This window comes from Parambassis ranga, chromosome 13, assembly GCF_900634625.1.
Source record: "Parambassis ranga chromosome 13, fParRan2.1, whole genome shotgun sequence".
NCBI lineage: Eukaryota > Metazoa > Chordata > Actinopteri > Ambassidae > Parambassis > Parambassis ranga.
In genome coordinates this window covers 17269305-17287814 of record NC_041033.1, presented here as the reverse complement: position 1 = coordinate 17287814, position 18510 = coordinate 17269305, and the positions used below count along the sequence as shown (strand labels likewise).

Here is an 18510-nt window from a genome sequence, read left to right as displayed (position 1 = left end):
TAAAATAAAATAAAATAAAATAAAATAAAATAAAATAAAACATTTTAAACCACAGCCTCCCTTTGAAATACTGTTTGAACGCAATGGTTCAATTGCGGCCGTGTTTTTGTCAATTTGCTGCATTTCTTTATAAAGTCAAACCTTAGGCTTTTTGATACATCTGGGTTTCCGTAGATGCGGAAGTAGTGTTTTGCAACTGCCAGGGTCCGGCGTGACATTCACCGGGTTTTCAGCAGAGTTGGGGTCGTGTAAAAGGACCACCCTGTGTTTGACCGAACCCTGATCAAAATGAGAGTTCTCAAAGCAAGTTTGTGTTTGGCCAAAACGCATCTTTTGGCACCAGGAAGCGTCACACTTAAAAAGGTACCGTTAGCTAACCTGCTTTTAAACCGCTTGATGACCTGCCGAGCCGCTCTGCCATCAATGCTTTGCATTTCACAATCGGTAAACAGACAGAGAGTGACTTTAAACAATATTCATTGCACTCTGTCTCATATCCCCAGGTGCTCATCAACAGCTGTCGGACGTGTTCCTCTGGTGTATTCCCCAATGAGAGGATCCGGAACATTGGGATCTCTGCTCATATCGACTCGGGGAAGACCACCCTGACTGAGCGGGTCCTCTACTACACAGGCAGAATAGCAGAGATTCACGAGGTGAGCATTGTGTTTGTCAGGCTTTTTGCAATCAGGTGAGATTTACATGTCTGTCTTCACGAGCTGTTTTTTTAAACCCTGTGGTGTTTAGGTAAAGGGGAAGGATGGAGTTGGAGCCACTATGGACTCAATGGAGCTGGAGAGACAGAGAGGCATCACCATCCAGTCAGCTGCGACATACACCGTGTGGAAGAACCACAACATCAACATCATTGACACACCAGGTTTACATTTTTGAGCAGTATTTACCCTAATTTATATCCACAGTTTGAGGCAGTGCTTTAGCCTTGAACACTGATTGTAAGCTTTACCTTCATGACATCCTACCTAAAACAGATACATTTGCAGCAGCTGAATGGAGACAGTTTGTAAAATAAATGGTTAAAGCAGACTGACGTTCAATCCTCATAGATTCAACTCTAATATGCCTGTTAATGTCCTAAATTACTGTGTTTTTTACCTGTGTGTCCCAGGTCATGTGGACTTTACCATTGAGGTGGAGCGAGCGCTGCGTGTGCTGGACGGAGCTGTGCTGGTTCTGTGTGCAGTGGGAGGCGTCCAATGTCAGACCATGACCGTAAACAGACAGATGAAACGCTACAACGTGCCCTTCCTCACCTTCATTAACAAGCTAGATCGAATGGGTGCCAACCCGAGCCGAGCCCTGCAGCAGATGAGGTACAGTCTATGAAACAAAGATCTGCTTGAATTTATACAATTTACTGATAATGCTGATAATACCTGAAGGGCAGGTTTGATTAAGCAGTAGCAGAACTGACCCTCATGCTGTTTTCTAAGGCTGCATAAAGTGGGCATAAAATCAGAAATATTTCACAATGTTGTTAGCAGCGGTGGATTTCCTCTAATTTGAAAAGAGTATTTCACATTTTTTAGATCTAAACTGAACCACAATGCAGCTTTTGTGAGTATCCCAATCGGCCTGGAGGGGAACATGCGTGGCATCATTGACCTTATAGAGGAGCGAAGCATGTATTTTGAGGGACCATTTGGGTGAGTTTTTCTTCCTGGTTGTTTTTATCTGCACTGTGCAATAAAGAGACCTATAGGTATCTGTCATGTAACCATCCATTGTAAATGATTCCTCCCCACAGTCAAACAGTTCGCTATGATGAGATCCCGGCTGACTTCCGCGCTGAGGCTGCAGACCGAAGACAGGAGCTGGTGGAGTGTGTTGCTAACGCTGATGAAATCTTGGGAGAGATGTTTCTGGAGGAAAAGGTTCCAACGAAGGATGACCTGAAGGTGTGTGGAAACATCAGATTTATGTGATAACAAAATGCAATTTAAAGTATTTGTTTTAGTGAGATTGTGAAGCTCACTTAAAACCTCTTCAGCACCTGCCTTCCCCTGTGATACACATTGTATCAGGCTGCTTTGAGGTCCAGTTTGACCTTTTGTTGCTGAATATCAATGAGTTAAATTTGACATCTGCATTTGGCCTCATGCTCTTCCAGGCTGCTATCCGCAGGGCCACAGTGCAGCGTCTCTTCAGCCCAGTGTTGGTGGGCACAGCCTTGAAGAACAAGGGTGTCCAGCCTCTACTGGATGCTGTCCTGGATTATCTGCCAAATCCCAGTGAGGTCAAAAACTATGCCATCATCAATGACGAGTGAGTATAGACAAGAGCAATCAAACAGTTGATTAAGTAAATAAAAGATTAAAAGAAAGGCTTTACTAATGTGTGTGTTTTTGACTTTGACAGAGAGTCTTCACAGGCATCAAAGGTTGAAATGGACCCGACAAGAGACTCGTCAAACCCCTACGTTGGTCTGGCCTTCAAACTGGAGGTCAGTTATTTTGAACAATAAAATCAGTTTAGTCTTGTGTCCTTGCAGCTTCTTCTTTATCTCTGGAAATTACAAAAACAGGGATGACTTGATCCACCATGCAGCGTTGTTTTCTGTTCTCTCACATTATCAGGCTGGGAGGTTTGGTCAGCTGACATACGTGCGGGTGTACCAGGGCTGTCTAAAAAAGGGAGAATACATCTACAACACACGCACAAGCAAGAAAGTCAGAGTTCAGAGGCTTGTGCGTCTCCATGCTGATCAGATGGAGGTAAGGACAAACCAGCAGACGTCATTAGTTTGTCAGAGGTCACAGTTTTCCGTCTGTGGTTTGAAGTTTATGTAGCAGAGAAGCATGACTGGTCAGATTGGCCAGGTTCCTCTTTTGGCTTCTGACGGCAGAAGAACTTATTTCCATTCGTCTTGCATCAAAACAACAAAATCATTGTTGCTGCTCATCATTGTTATTATGTTGTTGTTGATCTCTTGATTCTGATTATTCGTTATTTCCATTTCTATTTGTGCTTTTTAAGGATGTGGAGGAGGTTTATGCAGGAGACATCTGTGCTTTGTTTGGGATTGACTGTGCTAGTGGAGACACTTTTACATCTAAGATGAATGCTAACCTGTCCATGGTAAGTAGGTGAAATGGTGCCACCGTGTACAGTGACACGTGCAACAAATTATATTTTTTTTTTTTTAAAGATTTGTTATCATTTTATTCCCACAGGAGTCCATTCACATCCCAGAGCCTGTCATATCCATGTCCATGAAGCCAACCAACAAGGTAAAAAAAATAAAAACAAAAAACACTTAAATCCTGCTGTAAGAATAGTAACTCTGGAGTCTGGAATGCATCGCTCACTTCTCACTGTTATTATCTTATGTTCAACCAGAATGACCAGGATAAATTCTCCAAAGGCATCAACCGTTTCACCAGAGAGGATCCAACCTTCAGAGTGCATTTTGACAACGAGAGCAAGGAAACAATCATCTCAGGCATGGGCGAGCTGCATCTGGAAATCTACTCGCAGGTATCTGATCAGACACTCTGGGATTATACTGCATATTTGTTACAAGCTCTAACATTTCAGATAGTTAGAAGCTACGATCTCAGAAACACGTAAATAAAAATTCTATAAATTTTGCACACATATAAAGTACTTGTGCTAATTGCCCTACAGTGCATCCATTGATGTGACTGCAGCCGAATGTGTCAGCTTCATGTCTGAATAAGCCCCCTGGTCAATTTTCCACTACAGCCGTCTCACTAGGTTGAACTGTGCAATGTTTACGTACCATTTAGTGAAAGTTTGAATGGCATGCAGTTAGATAAATGTCACACACAAGATTTCAACCAACACAGTGCAGTTATGAACATACTTTTAGGCCCTACATAGCAATTTAAACAAGGAGAATAAGGCTGAGAGGAATACCAATGTGATAATTTTCAAGCACTCATGTGTTTACATTCTTTAAGGCTGTAGTAAATTCACCACATGTTCTTACGAAGAACATTGTGGGTTATATTGTCTCATAGATGTTGCTGCACTGTAAGCCAAGTACCAAGACACACAATGCATATTATGTCAGCCTGAAACACACCTGACTTCATGTCTGTTTCTGTTTGTGTTCTTTTTTTATAGAGGATGGAAAGGGAGTACAGTTGTCCCTGTGTGATGGGGAAACCCAAAGTGGCTTTCAGAGAGGCGATCACCAGCCCTGTATCGTAAGTCCTGATCTTCTCCTAATAATGAATACAATACAATTAAGGGAGATCATTTATATAAATGAAGGTTTATTAAAATGTATTTTATTACTGTTAGTAAGAACATGAATACAAGAAGTGCACGTCATTATGTAGTTTGTTTTATTGTTGTGGTGTTGTGATAAGTGGCACCAGTTTAGTTTGTGTTGGGAGGTTTTTCACAGTGATGGCAGTGAGGCAGCTGCTCCTTCTGCAGCACTTTAACACCCTCTCCTGGAGACCAGGTGAACAGCATCTTCCAGTGAATTATTTCCTGTAGAAAAACATCAGATTTTTGTTTCTAAACATTATAAAAGTATCTCATATTATTCTGACAAAGGAATGTGAAGACAAAACCTTTTGGACAATTGTTTAAACCAGTCACTTCTTTAGGCGTTTTGTAGGTAAATATATTCAGATATTGGTCTATCTAGCTGCACTTCTTGATATTTCTATGTTTAAGTGTGTTTACCTGGGACACCATGTCATGCAGCAGTGTGTGACAGTCAAACTTCAGCTGTTCATTCTCAGTTGCCTACAGCAGAAATAAGAAACAGAAAATAAGTCAAGTACAATTTTTACAGCTGTAATCCTTCTGCATGACCTGAATGCATTGAACAGGTTGTGGTTTTTTTGGGAGACCACAGAACAGATCAAACCACCTACCAGCTGTGTGATGTTGGCCACCTGAGCCATGTTGTAGAGAGTGTTTTCAGTGGATTCATTCAGCATGATGAAGCTGGAGGCCAGAATGCCGAGGTGCCAGAAAGGCTTCATGTCAGGCTCAATGTGACCATAGCTGTCTGAAAGACATTTACACAGCTGTGTTAATGAATACACATACAGTACAAAGTGTTCTTAAAAAGAGGAACTCTAACAATGTTGAAAAATAACGAAACACAGATGTTGCGAAATATCTGTGTCAATTAGGAGTAAAAATAAAGTTTGTTTTATTGCACATACCAGGTAATCGTTGTGATGACAGCAGGCCCTGGTTTGTTTTGTACTGCTGGTATAGGGCCTCCTCCTGAGCTTTAGTGTCGGTCTTAAGGAGCTCCTCACATGAGGCTTGGACATGGGGTGAGCTTTGAGTCTCTCCTCGTGGAAAGAAAACCTCTGCAGAACATGTCTGTGTCACCTGGATGAGTTAAAGCAACATGATAAACATCACTAACAACATCATTAGTAGTGGCACCGCCATCAGAGGTGGCCGTTTGTCTGTCTGTCTCTCTCTGTCTGTCTGTCTGTCTGTCTGTCTGTGAGGCGGAAAAAATGTTTCATTAGTAATAAATGAAGGGGAGCAACACCACAAAGGTGTGGTCCATGTGTTACCATGGCAGCCAGTATGTCAAGGTTGCAACACACATTTCAGTCACACAGCCTAATGTGAGCCTGGTCACACCTGCTCACTGTAAAGCCTGGTATTGTTCAGCTGTGTACTTTAAACCAAAACTCAAACATATGATTTACTTACAGTATGAAACTGGGGGTGGGTGTGGCCAAATTAATCACAGTTTAGATATCTTCTTTAAATTAAAGCTCCAAAAAGTAAAGCTTTTTAAAATGGTCCAATACAGAAGAAGCTGCTGAGTGAACAAATGAATCCAATGTAAAAAAAAAAAAAAAACATGTATCTTACATTGCTTATGATCTCGTGCACTGATATCTCTAGCTGATACTTTCTCCCAGTGTCTGCCACATCCTGAAAGAGAAGTTAGAAGACTGTTAGAACACTGTTCTGTATGTGAGTCAGCTAACACACAGCTGGAAAAAGTAAAGCCTCTGACCTCTGCGTTTCCACTGTGAACCTTCTGCACCCCAAACAGCCTGTATGGAGAGCCATACCGGGTGGTGAGGTAGTGCTGGACCACCTTAGCTGCTCTCTGAGCCGGATAGTGATTTGGGTTCAGCTCACCAGTTGCCATCACATCCTCCTCAGCCCCAACCACTTCTACTTTAACTATAGTCTGTGGACAATAAGAGAGGGAATAATCAGGGCTGGAGCTTCTGTAGTGAGCAGGGATGGGCTGCTATCACCCAAAGGACTTTGACCCTCAGTGACAGCAGGGTGGGGCTTTTGTCTCTAGAGAGGTAAAGACTAGACACAAGACTTCATCCACTGAACAAAGTGCAAAGAAAAGCAATTCAAACTCCAGCTGTAAAAAGTGATGATCAGTGAATGAAATAAGGGACTCAGATCTTGCCTGTAACTGGAAAATGGAGACTCCCTGCAGATAGCTTACAGGTGGAAGCTTCTATGTGTACGTTGTTCGGAGTCAGCTGCTCTCCAGGCAAGTGGAAAGATTACTTCCCACTTCCTCTGGCAGTAGAGCTCACTGAGAACGGCCCCTTTTTAAAGAGACAGCGTCCCTTTTCTGTTTCTTGTTGAACATCCTTTAAAAATGTCTGCAACATTTTGTGCAGGCAGGTAGTATGTCAATGAAAAGAACAGAATACATATTGTTCTAGGTTTAGCTTCAAAATGCTCTGTGCTGATTTATTCTATTTTTTTTCTCTGTAGGTTCGATTTCACACATAAGAAGCAGACGGGCGGCTCAGGGCAGTACGGTAAAGTCATGGGGGTCCTTGAGCCTCTTGAGCCAGAGCACTACACAAAGTTGGAGTTTGAAGACCAGACTGTTGGAACCAATATCCCAAAGCAGTTTGTGCCAGCTGTTGAAAAGGCAAGATCCACATTAAAGTGGTCATAATCAGTGTTTTTAGAAATATCTACAGGGAAAAACGAACACATGCATATTTTCAATCTTTTGTTTCTTCCCATCATGCCACAGGGCTTCAGGGAGGCTTGTGAGAAGGGGCCCATGATTGGCCACAAGATCTCAGGACTTAGATTCATTCTGGAAGACGGAGGAAGTCATATGATTGACTCCAATGAGATCTCCTTCATCCGTGCAGGAGAGGGCGCCCTGAAACAAGGTGAGGACCAGTGTGCTCGACCTCCTGTTGTCAGTTTGTGTTTATTTAACTTTAATTGTTCTGTGCACAGCTATGGAGAAGGCCAACACAGTCATCCTGGAGCCAATCATGTCCGTGGAAGTAGTTGCACCTCAGGAGTTTCAAGGAGCCGTCATTGCTGGGATTAATCGTCGCCATGGCGTTATCACAGGACAGGATGGGGCTGAGGGATACTTCACCCTGTATGCAGATGTGAGTCCATATTGTGTGTTTTTTTTCCAAATGTATACAGCATGTATACACTTGTCTGTTTGTGTATTTGACCTTTTTATATCCTGTTTCTTCTCAGATTCCTCTAAATGACATGTTTGGTTACGCCACAGAACTACGCTCCTGCACTGAAGTAAGTGTGACCTCGAACACACTTAAAATCCTTCCTAGTCAGGGAGAACATACTTCTTTCAGTAGCAGCTGTCATTTAACTGTTGCTAAAACTTCCACTTTGTGTGTTGCCTTTGACATAAACAAACACACAGACTAGAAATCATGAACTGAGGTGACTCAGATGTATGTGTTTGATCAGCCCCTCTGTTCTTTCAGCTGGAGTTTGACAGCTGGGTGGTCAGTTGATACTTTACATAGGATTCTTAGAACTTTTCTCCCATGATTCTTTGTAACCACAAACACATTCCTTCATTGTTTATGCAGGGAAAAGGCGAGTACACCATGGACTACAGCAGATATCAGCCCTGCCTGCCAAGCACACAAGAAGATCTCATCCACAAACACTTAGAAGCTACAGGACAGCTGCCTGCAAAGAAGAACAAATGGAAGAACTGAACTCAGCTGTTCACTGTCGGACTTTGACGTCACCCCCCGTCCCTCATTTCTGTCCCCATTTCCTGTCCATTTTTAACCTGGTTTTGATTGCAAACATATTTATTGTCTTGATTTTAGCACCACCACATCCTGCAGCTGCTGTTCAAAGACAGATTACAGCAACATCAGTGTAGTGACTTGGACTCAATAATGGTTTTTGTACTGTGTACAGAATGGAGCAGATGTAATGACTGCAACAAAGACAAATATTCTACTTCTAAAGTGCATTCTCTTTCTTTCCTGGTAAGTTATTTTACACTCAACCCCAATAAGTTTTGCACAGCTGAAGAGAAAAATGGGTGTCCGCCAAGTGTCAGGTCCTCCTTACCTGTTGTGCTTTCCCAGCGATCTCAGGTACCCTGTTGGGATGAGCTGACATGTCCGCTGTAAGAGTTTCAGGTCTGATCGTCGAAGCGGGGCTCCCTCTTACTCCCATAAACACAGCCAGAGCAATGACGATCCTCAAGCCCATTATTGAACTTTTAGAGAGAAGCAAACAGACCTTCAGTGAAGGAGTCCAGGCAGGGAAGTGAAATAAGCCTTCTGTCAGTGTGGAGATATGTGAAGAGGAGGGGGAGCAGAGAGAAGAGACTGTCCAGATCCTTCCTGCTGTAATCTGTTTGTTTTCTTTTTTCCTCTTATCTAAACATACTGATCCGCTTTATCTTATCCTCCTCATTTGCTCTGAAGCAGCTCACTTAAGTTGTCAGCCCCTAAACAGTTTCACATACTTCCAAAAAGAAATGTATTAGTTTATTAACACCAGTCACTGCTGCTCCTGCTGCTAATGCTGGTGTGATTAAGAGGACAGCAGAGAAAAGTAGGACCATCACAGTCAGGTTCAATCTGTTGTGGCCATAAGTGAGGGCCAATGGACATCATGCAGACTGCTGATAAATGATAGAGGACTAAGCTCTTCAAGATTCTGTAAACAGCTGATGAACTGGATGGTTTCTTGTTTTTTTGTGATGCATTATCCGACTCTGCTCTTAGAACATAAACACTTCAATTCGTAGAAGTAAGATTGATAAGATGACCTAGCTTCTTGTTCTCTTAAATGATCTTTTACTGGCTCCCATTTAAATCACAAGGAATGCAATTAGTAGTTTTCACTTGTGGCAGCTACGTGTATAGTTTTACAGATCAGTTTTTTACATTACACAGTGCGTCACAGTGATGCAGAAAATGATGCTCGTCTTATTACTCAAACTTACCAGCCCATCAGACACAGCATTACAAATGTCTAACTCAAAACAAATATGCCCTCTTTCCAGCTAATGCCAGTGTCAGCAGCTTGACACCTATCCATAAGGTCTGCATCAGAGATGAACCACACAACAGAAACTGGCATTTAAAAAGACGGTGCCGAAAATGTTCAATAGCTTTTGAGAACTTATTATATGGTGTTCCTCAGCTTTGTTTTGCGTCGGGTACTTTGTAAATAATAATCAGTTTGCAGACTCAAAAGTCTGTTAATTTATTTGATGAGGACTTTTTGTCAATAGACACTAGTCACTCATGAAACATTCAGAAGCAATGGATTAGGAGGAAAACACTTTAATAAACTTTCATGTGTGACACAAAACAAACATTCACTGAATAATAAAAACTACATTACATATAAGAAATGATGACATAAGTGCTGGACAACATGGAGGACGTGCATCTAAAGCCTTTAGCGGCCTGTGTTCATCATGTCATGAATTCTAACCGTGTGTGTGTTTTTGAAAATGTGTGACATGATGAACGTGTGAGTGTGTTAGATTGGACCAATGCTTAAAGTGTAAAGTCTACATTTAAGACACACAGCACATCTCCATCAGCTTGCTCTTCTTTCTCCTCTTCTTCACATGCTGGAAAACCGGTGCACTTTGACCCTCGTGTCCACAGTCTGCCGTCTCAGTGTCTCGACTCTGGCTTCTTTTGTATCTGTCCTCTTTGTTTTCCTGCTGTACGTCCCGCGGCAGGTTATCAATAAGCTCGTAGAGGGTGAAGATGCTGAAGCAGATTTCATCGTAGGCCGTCTTGGTGCCACATTCGAACAGGCAGGCGAAAGCCACAGCAGGTGGCGCTCCGGGTGAGGGTGACAGCTCCAGGTAGGCCAGATCAGAGTAGGCGCTGGGGCCCTCATAGATCACCCAGGGGCCACGCCAACTGTCTGGATCACGAGGAAACAGGCTGAGGAAGACACCCAGGTCTTTACGTGCAGTAGTCCATGTAGGGTGGGAGTAGACTACCCAGGTGGGGTTGAGGAAATCTGAGGGGGCACTATGATTGTGCAACACAGAGCTAGTGGCACAGGGTGCCAGCTTTGCAGAACTAGCTATGCAGGACGTCCAGTGTCTGGAGCGGTGTGCACGTCGCTGTAAGCCGCTCAGACTTTGATAGAGGTGCAATGGGGCAGGAAAGCCAACAATACTACCATGACAACCATTTGGGGGCTCCACCAGCCTCTGCACCAGCTGCCCCTCCTGAAACACAGCTCCATCATCCAGGCTGAGAGCCTGCACTCTGTATCCCAGAGGGCTGCGCGCGTTACAGTACAACACATTAGTCCCATCCTCCTCATCGACAGACACCATCTGACACTCCACACTCTCAGGCCCTGGGACGGGCTCCCCAAAACGCCAGGATTTTCCATGTGTGTCGCTGTGGAAGCAGAAGGCACGAGGAGCAGTCAGGCAGAGCTGACCAAAACACTCTTTGCACTCAATGTGGTAAGCGTAGGCAGGAATGAGAAGACGGCCGGACTTCAGCTGGATGCCATGACCTGGACCGAGAGCAAACGTGGCCCATTCTGCCAGGAAGAATATAAACAGCATTGATTTATGTTTTTAATAATTAAAACAGAGCATGAATCTGTTTTCAGGCAGACAGTAGTGACCTTTGATGGTGTCTCCTATGACCCTCTTGGTGAGATCAGTGGCAGGACTCCAGGTGTCACCTCCGTCTGTGCTGGAAACGTAGCAGAGTCGGGTCACATTCTTCCCGGTCACCAGCTGGTAAGACTCTGAGGTGTGGCCCAGAACAGCAATAAAGAACAGGAAGAGAGTCCCTGTGAACTCATCATACACCGGGCACGGGTTCATGGACCGGTGCCCTGGCAGGAAGGCGGTGCCAAGGACACAAATATCCTCCCACTGCAGCAGTACAGAAAGAGTTAAATCACAGGACACAAGGGAAAGACAAACAAAAACATATGCTCCTAATGCACCCTCTAAACATCTGAATGCCCAGTGTTGCTCTATTTGTATTTCTTCTGACCTCCACGTAGTTCCTGTAGAAAGTGCCTCTCCTCATGACGAGCAGGTGAGCCTGAGAGTCGGACGGGCTGAGTCTTTCCTCACAGAAGGCTAAGAAGCTTCTGGAGTGGGACAGGTAGAGCAGAGCTGGCACTCTGTACGTCACTCCGCCGGGCTCTTTGCGGAAGAGCACACTTCTTGCAGGAAAATAAGGCGACCTCATGATGTGTGTGTTTGTGTGTGACTGCAGAACTTCTGAAAAGGAGAATTCAGATTCAGATGGAGAATCTGATGCATACACACACAGTGGTCCCAACAACTGTGCAGAAAGAATGACGATAACAGGATCAACAAACTGATATTAGCTTTTTTTGTCTGGCTATGTCATTTGTTTTTTGGATATATGTCCATGCACAAATGTACATCTCCTTACACCAAACATAGTCTCCATGGCAATAAAACATAGCATTTTGTTATGTCATAAACTACAATATGACACGTCTATGACCATTAACCAGAAGCAGACATTGGGGTCTTTATCTAACTGAACAATCCCTGGAAAACGTCCAGTGATGGACAGAGACGATAATCCATCTGTGACTAATATGAATTCTCTTTGCCATCTCAACCATTGCTGCAGCGTTGACACACATTCTTCCACCTGCTTCGAAACTCATGCTAGTCAGAATACAGTGTCCTTGATATGAGAAATCTTCATGTGCTGCGTGTTATAAAGTTACAGTTTCAAGAGATCCACACATATCTATCTCTGAAAAGACAACACTTACCACAGCGGTACCAAGCTTTATCTTTACAGGATAAACAAGAGTAGCTGCTCTCACAGGGAGGAGTTGTCTAACTGCCAGAAAGTCTTTGTATAGATGGCAAACTGTGAAACAGCCCAGTGACAAATGTCAGCAACTAATTTCATCACTTGCAACCAACCAACAGGAACCTCTTGCTGTAACATTAGGAGGAAACACATGTAATGCAGCATCCATATCATAAGGAGCAGAGAAAGGTAAATGTCTGTACTTACATTGAAAATGCTCGTGAGAACCCCTGATGCTTTGTGAGGACATACAGTAGCTGTGTGGCAGCACTTGAAAGAGGGGTTGCCTGTGTAGTGTTTTTTTTTTTTTTTTTTTTTTTGGGTGAGGGTCTGAAAGCTATGGCCTCTCTGTTCACTATTCACTGCAGCAGTACGGCATGCTGCTCACTGACCCAGAAATGGCTCGCACTCATCACATCTACAGCTTTGGATGAATCAGCGGAGAGCAGCCATTGTGGAGATGAAGGCCGGGTGGGGGACACACCGAACAATGACTCGATGATCTGCCTCCTCTGTGTTCTCCTCTCTGTATTTCTTTGTCATACTCTGCAGAACTTTAGGAATTAATCCTTTTACTGTAAAGTAGTAGGCTTGGGTATAAGGCAAGTGATGTTCAAGACAATATTGGTGAAACATATTTAAATGCACTAATATGTGAATGCAGGTTTCTAAAACACCTCCTAATTTTTCACATCATATACATTAATGTTGTGTATATAATAATAACAACATGTTCAATGAGTGATAAAATATTTCATATACATTATAAGCATTTATTTTAATGTGCTTCTCAGGCACCACATATTAAAATAATATGTAATATGTCCGGTCATACATATCAGCACACAGAATGAGTTCAGAGCAGTGCAGAGTACTGTTTGTATCTAAACCCTCAAGAAAAGCTGGGCTGGCTTTTATCCCCTTCCACAACTTCAAGCTCGACATTTGCTTGTGACGTCATCAGAAAGCGACACACACTCCCACATGGCAATCAGCTGAAGTTTTGACGGAACTCACAAAGGTAGTGTCATTATCCGTTTGTGAAGTTATTAATAATGTTACGACACCGACAGTTATTATCAGGAAATTATCATCAGCGTGTTTATACTGTCGCCGGAAAACCGTCGGTTGAACAAGACATTGGATTAGCATTTAGCCTAACGTGCTAGCATAGTTGGAGCAGTTTGGTTCCAATTAATAAATTCTGTTCGTTGCAACTTTGTGAACATTATATTCTGGCTCTATTGTAAGCTCCGTCCTGTCAGTTAACCATGATAAGAAACAAGGGAAACATATATCGTTTTAGTAAAGTAAAATGTTTATGTACATTCGTGTATTGATACCAATGTGTCCTGTTTGTAAATACAAATTTTTAATTTAATGGAAACATGAGTCTTAGTTTTCAATCAAACGGGCTATTCTGTACCAGGTAATTAAATTAATAAAAACTGCACTTAGTTTACAGCATGCCAAACACTCTTGGCTTCAAGTTTAATGATTAGGTTATTAACAAATCATACGTTCATGAGGATTGCTTAGGACCGTCACAGATTGATTAATATTGCGATTGTCTTCTCAATAATCAGTTATATTACACATTATGTTCCACAAATTGTCCACAATTTAAACAAACAAACAAACAAATATGTGGTTGTCATTTTTATTATAACAATTTGTGGTAATGAGTGTTTACATTTCTCAGAGTGAATATGGCCAGGCAGTGGTCTGAGGGCCACTCCACATCCATCTTGTGTGTTGGGGCATCTTTAGGACCAGAAAGTCTCCTTGCCTCTGGCTCTGAGGGTGGAGAGGTCACAGTGTGGAGCCAAGAGGGAAACATCTTAGGCCGTCTCACTCTCCCTGGTGAGGAGGACAGCACAAGTGTCGTCTTCTCACCAGCAGCTCCAAGCCGGCTGTATGTGTCACATGGAGACACAGTGAGCGTACTTGACCCCAGAAACCTGAAGGGCCCTGTGGAGGGGTTTCAGGGTGCAGGAGAGGAGGAGATCAATGCTTTAGCACTGAATGAGACTGGTTCAGCCCTGGCTGTGGCTGATGACTCTGGGGCTGTGCGGGTACTGGAACTACCTGGGGGGAAAGTGTGCAGGACTCTGCGTAGACACACCAACATCTGCTCCTCTGTGGCTTTCCGGCCTCATAGGCCCAACAACCTTGTATCTGCTGGACTGGATATGCAGGTAGGTGAAATATTCAGAATTGTGACTACATTTGACAACATTTTCCCCTCATTTTACCTTTGTTGTCTATTCAGGTGATGCTGTGGGGTCTGCAGAAGACCCGTCCGCTATGGACCCTCAGTCTCCAGGATGTGGCAGAGGAAGAGGACGACCATCAGCAGCGCCCAGGTCAGCTGTTCAACCCTCCACTGGCCCATTGTGTCTCTGTGGCAAGCTGTGGAAACATTTTGGGCTGTGCAGCAGAGGATGGGCGGGTGCATCTGATGCGGATCGGAAGTGGCTCTAAATTGGAACAGCAAGGAGTGATCAAAGCCCACAGTCAGGGAGCCTCACAGGCCCACTTTGTTGGTTTCCTCTCTCACCCGTACTGGCTCGTCACTGGGGGAAATGACAGCCAAGTCGCCTTGTGGGATCTCAGTAAGCACCCAGTGGTGATTCCAGAGGGAAAGCCTTGCGTGACAGCACCGCAATGCAGGAAAGGTAAGAACAAGGCCAAGCGAAAAGAACAATCCCAGGATAAACCAAGGACCCCACAGAAGGTCGAGGATGAGAAAGAGGAGGGCCAGGGGGAGGATGAGGCAGCAGCAGCAGGTGCTGAGGAGGTGATGGAGGAGAAATCAGGGCCCAAACTGAGCATCAGCCACGGGGACAAGGTGAACTGGCTGTGTCCTGCTGTGCTGAAAGGACAACCGAGTGTCATAGTTGCAGATCAGAGCTCCAGCCTGACAGTCTACCCTCTGACACAGTAAATCAAAGCACTTTGCACCTCTTGCTTTTGTTTTGGTACATATTGACTCATCAAATTTTATATTACAGAAAATACACTCCTGACATCATTATGTGGAGTTTTGGCTAAATGATGCTTGGCCTGTTATCGCTCCGTGTCTCTTTCATTGAAACCTGAACTGTGAAAATAAAAAAATAAACAGTCTTCTAGAAAGCAGTAAAAAAAAAGTGACATATGAGCTGAAAGAGTCTATACCAAACTAAATATATAATTAAATGGGTTTACTCAACTGGGTTTTTATTGCGTGGTCCTTTAAGAAAAATGTCGCCCCTGGACTATAAAACTACCACATCTGACGGGGGAAATATGTTTTTGTGTGTAAGTCTGTGGTGCTAAAATCCAAACTGGGTGCCAGACAAAAACCAGAGTTCCTTAAGACATCTAAAAACAGCGATACTATACTGCCACACAATATAAAATATCTTTTGGTGAACAGACATCCCACTAGCTCATTTAATTTTGTGGTAGAGCAAGATTTCTGTGTAATGAATAAGTCCTGTTTGCTGCTGCAGGAGTCAGTGCAGGCCCCATTTGATCTGACTACCACAAACATTTTGACACGTTTTCTTTCCAAGTACACGTGGGTTCATGCGACATAAAGTCTGCATAGAAACGGCTGTGAACAGATCAGTTACCACTAAGAAAGGACTATGAACACGGTGCAGGGAAATTAAGGAAAATGAAGCTTCAAAATATTGTGTGAACAACAATCATTTTGCACATCTGCAACATGTAATCTCTGTCATAATTGTGTGTTCATGATTTGCGTCACAATCAGGTGTCACACTTAATAGTGGATGTTTCTTATACACAAAAACAAAATGTCAGTAAATTCATAGCAAATGCACTGTATTCATGCAACACGTTCACAAACGAGAACCGTCAGTTCCTGCAAACAAGCAAAACATGTTTCAGAAAAGAGGCACCAGGCAGACAGTCCTTAGATCTAGGAATAGATACAAATCATGTCTATTTCCTACAGCTCAAATTAAATCAGACGAGCTTAGAATAAAACTAGTGAAACCATTTAATGAAATTATAAGCGCCTGATGTGTTTTTTAAGCTGTTTTTTCTTGTTCACAGTTCAAGACTTATGCTGAATAAACATGATCATTTTCAGCACTGCAGAGCAACCTGACAAATGTCCAAAACATCCACAAAATAATCTTATTTAGTACATCTGATTGAAAGTCTCTCACCATTACAATCCTTTCATAAGGTGTCCAGGTCTAAATGGAGTTTAAAGGCTGACGTTGACCCAAACCCCTCTTCTGATTACTGAGGTGAGGGTAAACATTGAGGTGGTTGGATCTGAGGTTTTTGTGCCCTTTAAGGCAGACGGTGCACTGAGGGCGTCGAGCTGCTGAGTTCACAGTTTAGCCAGGCTCTTCTCCAGGCTCTCAATGTCTGCTTCTCCCTCTTCGCCCTTGGTGCCCCGGACGCTGCACTCCAGGAACTCCACCTTTATGGGCAGCTGGCTGAACTCAAAGTCCTTGCCCTTTTTCCCCAGATACAGACTGCCACCCACAGAGCCGTCCTGAGAGCTCAGCGCTGCAGAGCGAGTCACTCTCAATGTGTTTCTGTGAGAGAACAAGAGATGCTGCTTAAGCTTCTTAACATACTTGTTGTCTAACAAATATACAAGGATGTCGTTAAGTATTTTATGGGTCTGGATGAAGACTTATCAAATAAATAAATCAATTAATATAGTGTTATTATACCCAGTTCATCCAAAAACCCACACACTGATGATCAATAGAATAACAATTAGCAGCACCAGTGCTAGAAATGTAGTACGCTAGTAATCAAAGATGTGTGTTTTGTCTTCACATGTGAAATACAACATGTAAAGATGCCCCAAATAACTACATAAAGAATCTCGGACATGGCAGAAACTACTGTTGCTGTGATTCTGGACTATTTTAATAAATATTGCTAAATAAGAGTTACTTACAGTTCCTTTTCCAGCTGCTGTTGAATCAGTTTTGCAGATTTTGCCATGGTGATGTCTATCAAATAAACAGACAGGTTAAAATCTGCGTCATATTACAAGCAGCATGGGCTTAAATCATGAGGTGATTTTCAAGACAAAAACAAATGATTGTTGAACCTTGTTTATTGCATGCTACCAGGAGAGCTGGGCTGTTTCTGGAGATCACTGCATCCGTCAGTAACACATACAGAAACTCCGCCACGTCTCTCACTTCCTTCTGGAAGATAGCGCTGTCCACCACAAACACAATCGCCCTGTGGAGACGTGCAGGAAGAAGCGAGGATGAGATAACACGTAGATTTACATAATGCATAATCAAAAAGGTTCCGCTCTTACCTGGCTGCAGACTTGAACTTCTCCAGGTACTGATGTCGGAGACTGTCATGCCCTGGCAGGTCTATCAGAGTCCAGATGCTGCCCTGGTTACAGGAGGAAGCAGCTGTAACTCACACTCATAGACTTCAGATTTATGCACTGTCCTGAACTCACCTTGTCATTTTTGGCTTTGTATGGAGCACTGCTGTCTGTGATGGAGGTCTGCGTCCGCTTGAACTTTCCTGACAGCAGCTGTTAAAACATGATAAAGACAATATGTTAAGGAAATATCACCAAACACCAGCTTCTCATCAGCTGAGCATCCCGTGACAAGCAACGTGGCGACGGCTACAATGGTTCAACTCACCCGGCTGAACAGGAGGGTTTTCCCAGAGTCACACAGTCCCACCAGCAGCACTGCACTCTGGACAGTTTTACTGGTGAGAAAGTACTTCAGGAACACTGCAGAGAAAAGGCAGACAGCATCACCGACCTGATCCTTAACGTGTCAACAACACCGTTCGTGTGTTTTAACCTGAAGTTTGAATGACAGCTGTTGTTGACGTTCCCTTTAGCTTAGCTGTTAGCGTCGTATCTTGACAATTCGGCGAACGCAGCTCAATTTACTTACTAAACAATCCTAAGAAATGAAATATAAACACCGTACATCCTGCTGACTGAACCAGCAGCTTGACACTTTATAGCTAACCGTGCTAAGCTACCAGCTCGGCCTAGCCTGCTAAGCTAACACGCTAACTTCAGAGCTAACTTCTCACCACATGTGATGACAACAACCGCCAAAGCGACGATGACTCCGATCAGAAAAACGGGGTCTTGGTCTTCCAGCTGTTGGCGAAAAGATTCAATGTAAGGTTCAAAGGGGTTTTCTGCCATTTCAGCGTCTGCCTTTTCTGCCATGGTGGTACCGGTACTGTCCGCCTCCATCAGTCCGTTCAGGCTAATCTAAACTGGGACACGTCTCCTTCCTTCTAAAGCCTGCAGGTACCATGAACAGCCAGCAGAGGGCGCTACCGACCCGAGCAATCTCATAGCTGCTCAGAGCCAGGTAAATTATGAAGCTACCCCAATTTACAACTCCAAAAATATGGAAGCTTGTTGTTATAAAGAAAAGTGAGG

General features: G+C 43.5%; 5 protein-coding genes across 6 annotated transcripts; 2 read left to right on the top strand and 3 right to left on the bottom strand.

Annotated features, from left to right (window-relative positions):
• The first annotated feature begins 174 nt into the window (after positions 1-174).
• gfm1 (G elongation factor, mitochondrial 1) lies at positions 175-8228 on the top strand. Its single transcript, XM_028420322.1, has 18 exons — positions 175-363; positions 504-656; positions 748-880; positions 1130-1334; positions 1551-1667; positions 1769-1919; positions 2132-2286; positions 2380-2464; positions 2598-2735; positions 2998-3099; positions 3195-3251; positions 3361-3498; positions 4111-4193; positions 6733-6895; positions 7004-7148; positions 7219-7379; positions 7477-7530; positions 7836-8228. The coding sequence occupies exons 1-18, from the start codon at positions 289-291 to the stop codon at positions 7965-7967; spliced, it is 2247 nt and encodes a 748-aa protein (XP_028276123.1). The 5' UTR covers positions 175-288; the 3' UTR covers positions 7968-8228.
• Positions 4312-8564, bottom strand: lxn (latexin). 2 transcript variants are annotated; one of them, XM_028420323.1, is made up of 7 exons: positions 8335-8564; positions 5999-6178; positions 5851-5913; positions 5175-5349; positions 4878-5014; positions 4684-4746; positions 4312-4485 (listed from the first exon to the last, which is right to left on the bottom strand). In XM_028420323.1, the coding sequence occupies exons 1-7, from the start codon at positions 8476-8478 to the stop codon at positions 4369-4371; spliced, it is 879 nt and encodes a 292-aa protein (XP_028276124.1). In that variant the 5' UTR covers positions 8479-8564; the 3' UTR covers positions 4312-4368. The 2 variants fall into 2 exon arrangements, with proteins under 2 accessions (XP_028276124.1, XP_028276125.1); XM_028420324.1 differs by lacking the exon at positions 8335-8564 and adding an exon at positions 6416-6553.
• A 1238-nt stretch (positions 8565-9802) lies between these two features.
• Positions 9803-12121, bottom strand: neu4 (sialidase 4). The gene is made up of 4 exons (XM_028419885.1): positions 12037-12121; positions 11271-11503; positions 10891-11146; positions 9803-10803 (listed from the first exon to the last, which is right to left on the bottom strand). The coding sequence occupies exons 2-4, from the start codon at positions 11469-11471 to the stop codon at positions 9803-9805; spliced, it is 1458 nt and encodes a 485-aa protein (XP_028275686.1). The 5' UTR covers positions 11472-11503; positions 12037-12121.
• A 911-nt stretch (positions 12122-13032) lies between these two features.
• Positions 13033-15294, top strand: wdr53 (WD repeat domain 53). Its single transcript, XM_028419886.1, has 3 exons — positions 13033-13101; positions 13783-14278; positions 14353-15294. The coding sequence occupies exons 2-3, from the start codon at positions 13790-13792 to the stop codon at positions 15025-15027; spliced, it is 1164 nt and encodes a 387-aa protein (XP_028275687.1). The 5' UTR covers positions 13033-13101; positions 13783-13789; the 3' UTR covers positions 15028-15294.
• Positions 15295-15735: 441 nt separating this feature from the next.
• On the bottom strand, positions 15736-18380 carry srprb (SRP receptor subunit beta). The gene is made up of 7 exons (XM_028419887.1): positions 18150-18380; positions 17741-17835; positions 17548-17625; positions 17395-17477; positions 17176-17312; positions 17020-17074; positions 15736-16645 (listed from the first exon to the last, which is right to left on the bottom strand). Exons 1-7 carry the CDS (start codon positions 18316-18318, stop codon positions 16435-16437), a joined length of 828 nt encoding a protein of 275 aa, XP_028275688.1. The 5' UTR covers positions 18319-18380; the 3' UTR covers positions 15736-16434.
• Positions 18381-18510: the final 130 nt, after the last annotated feature.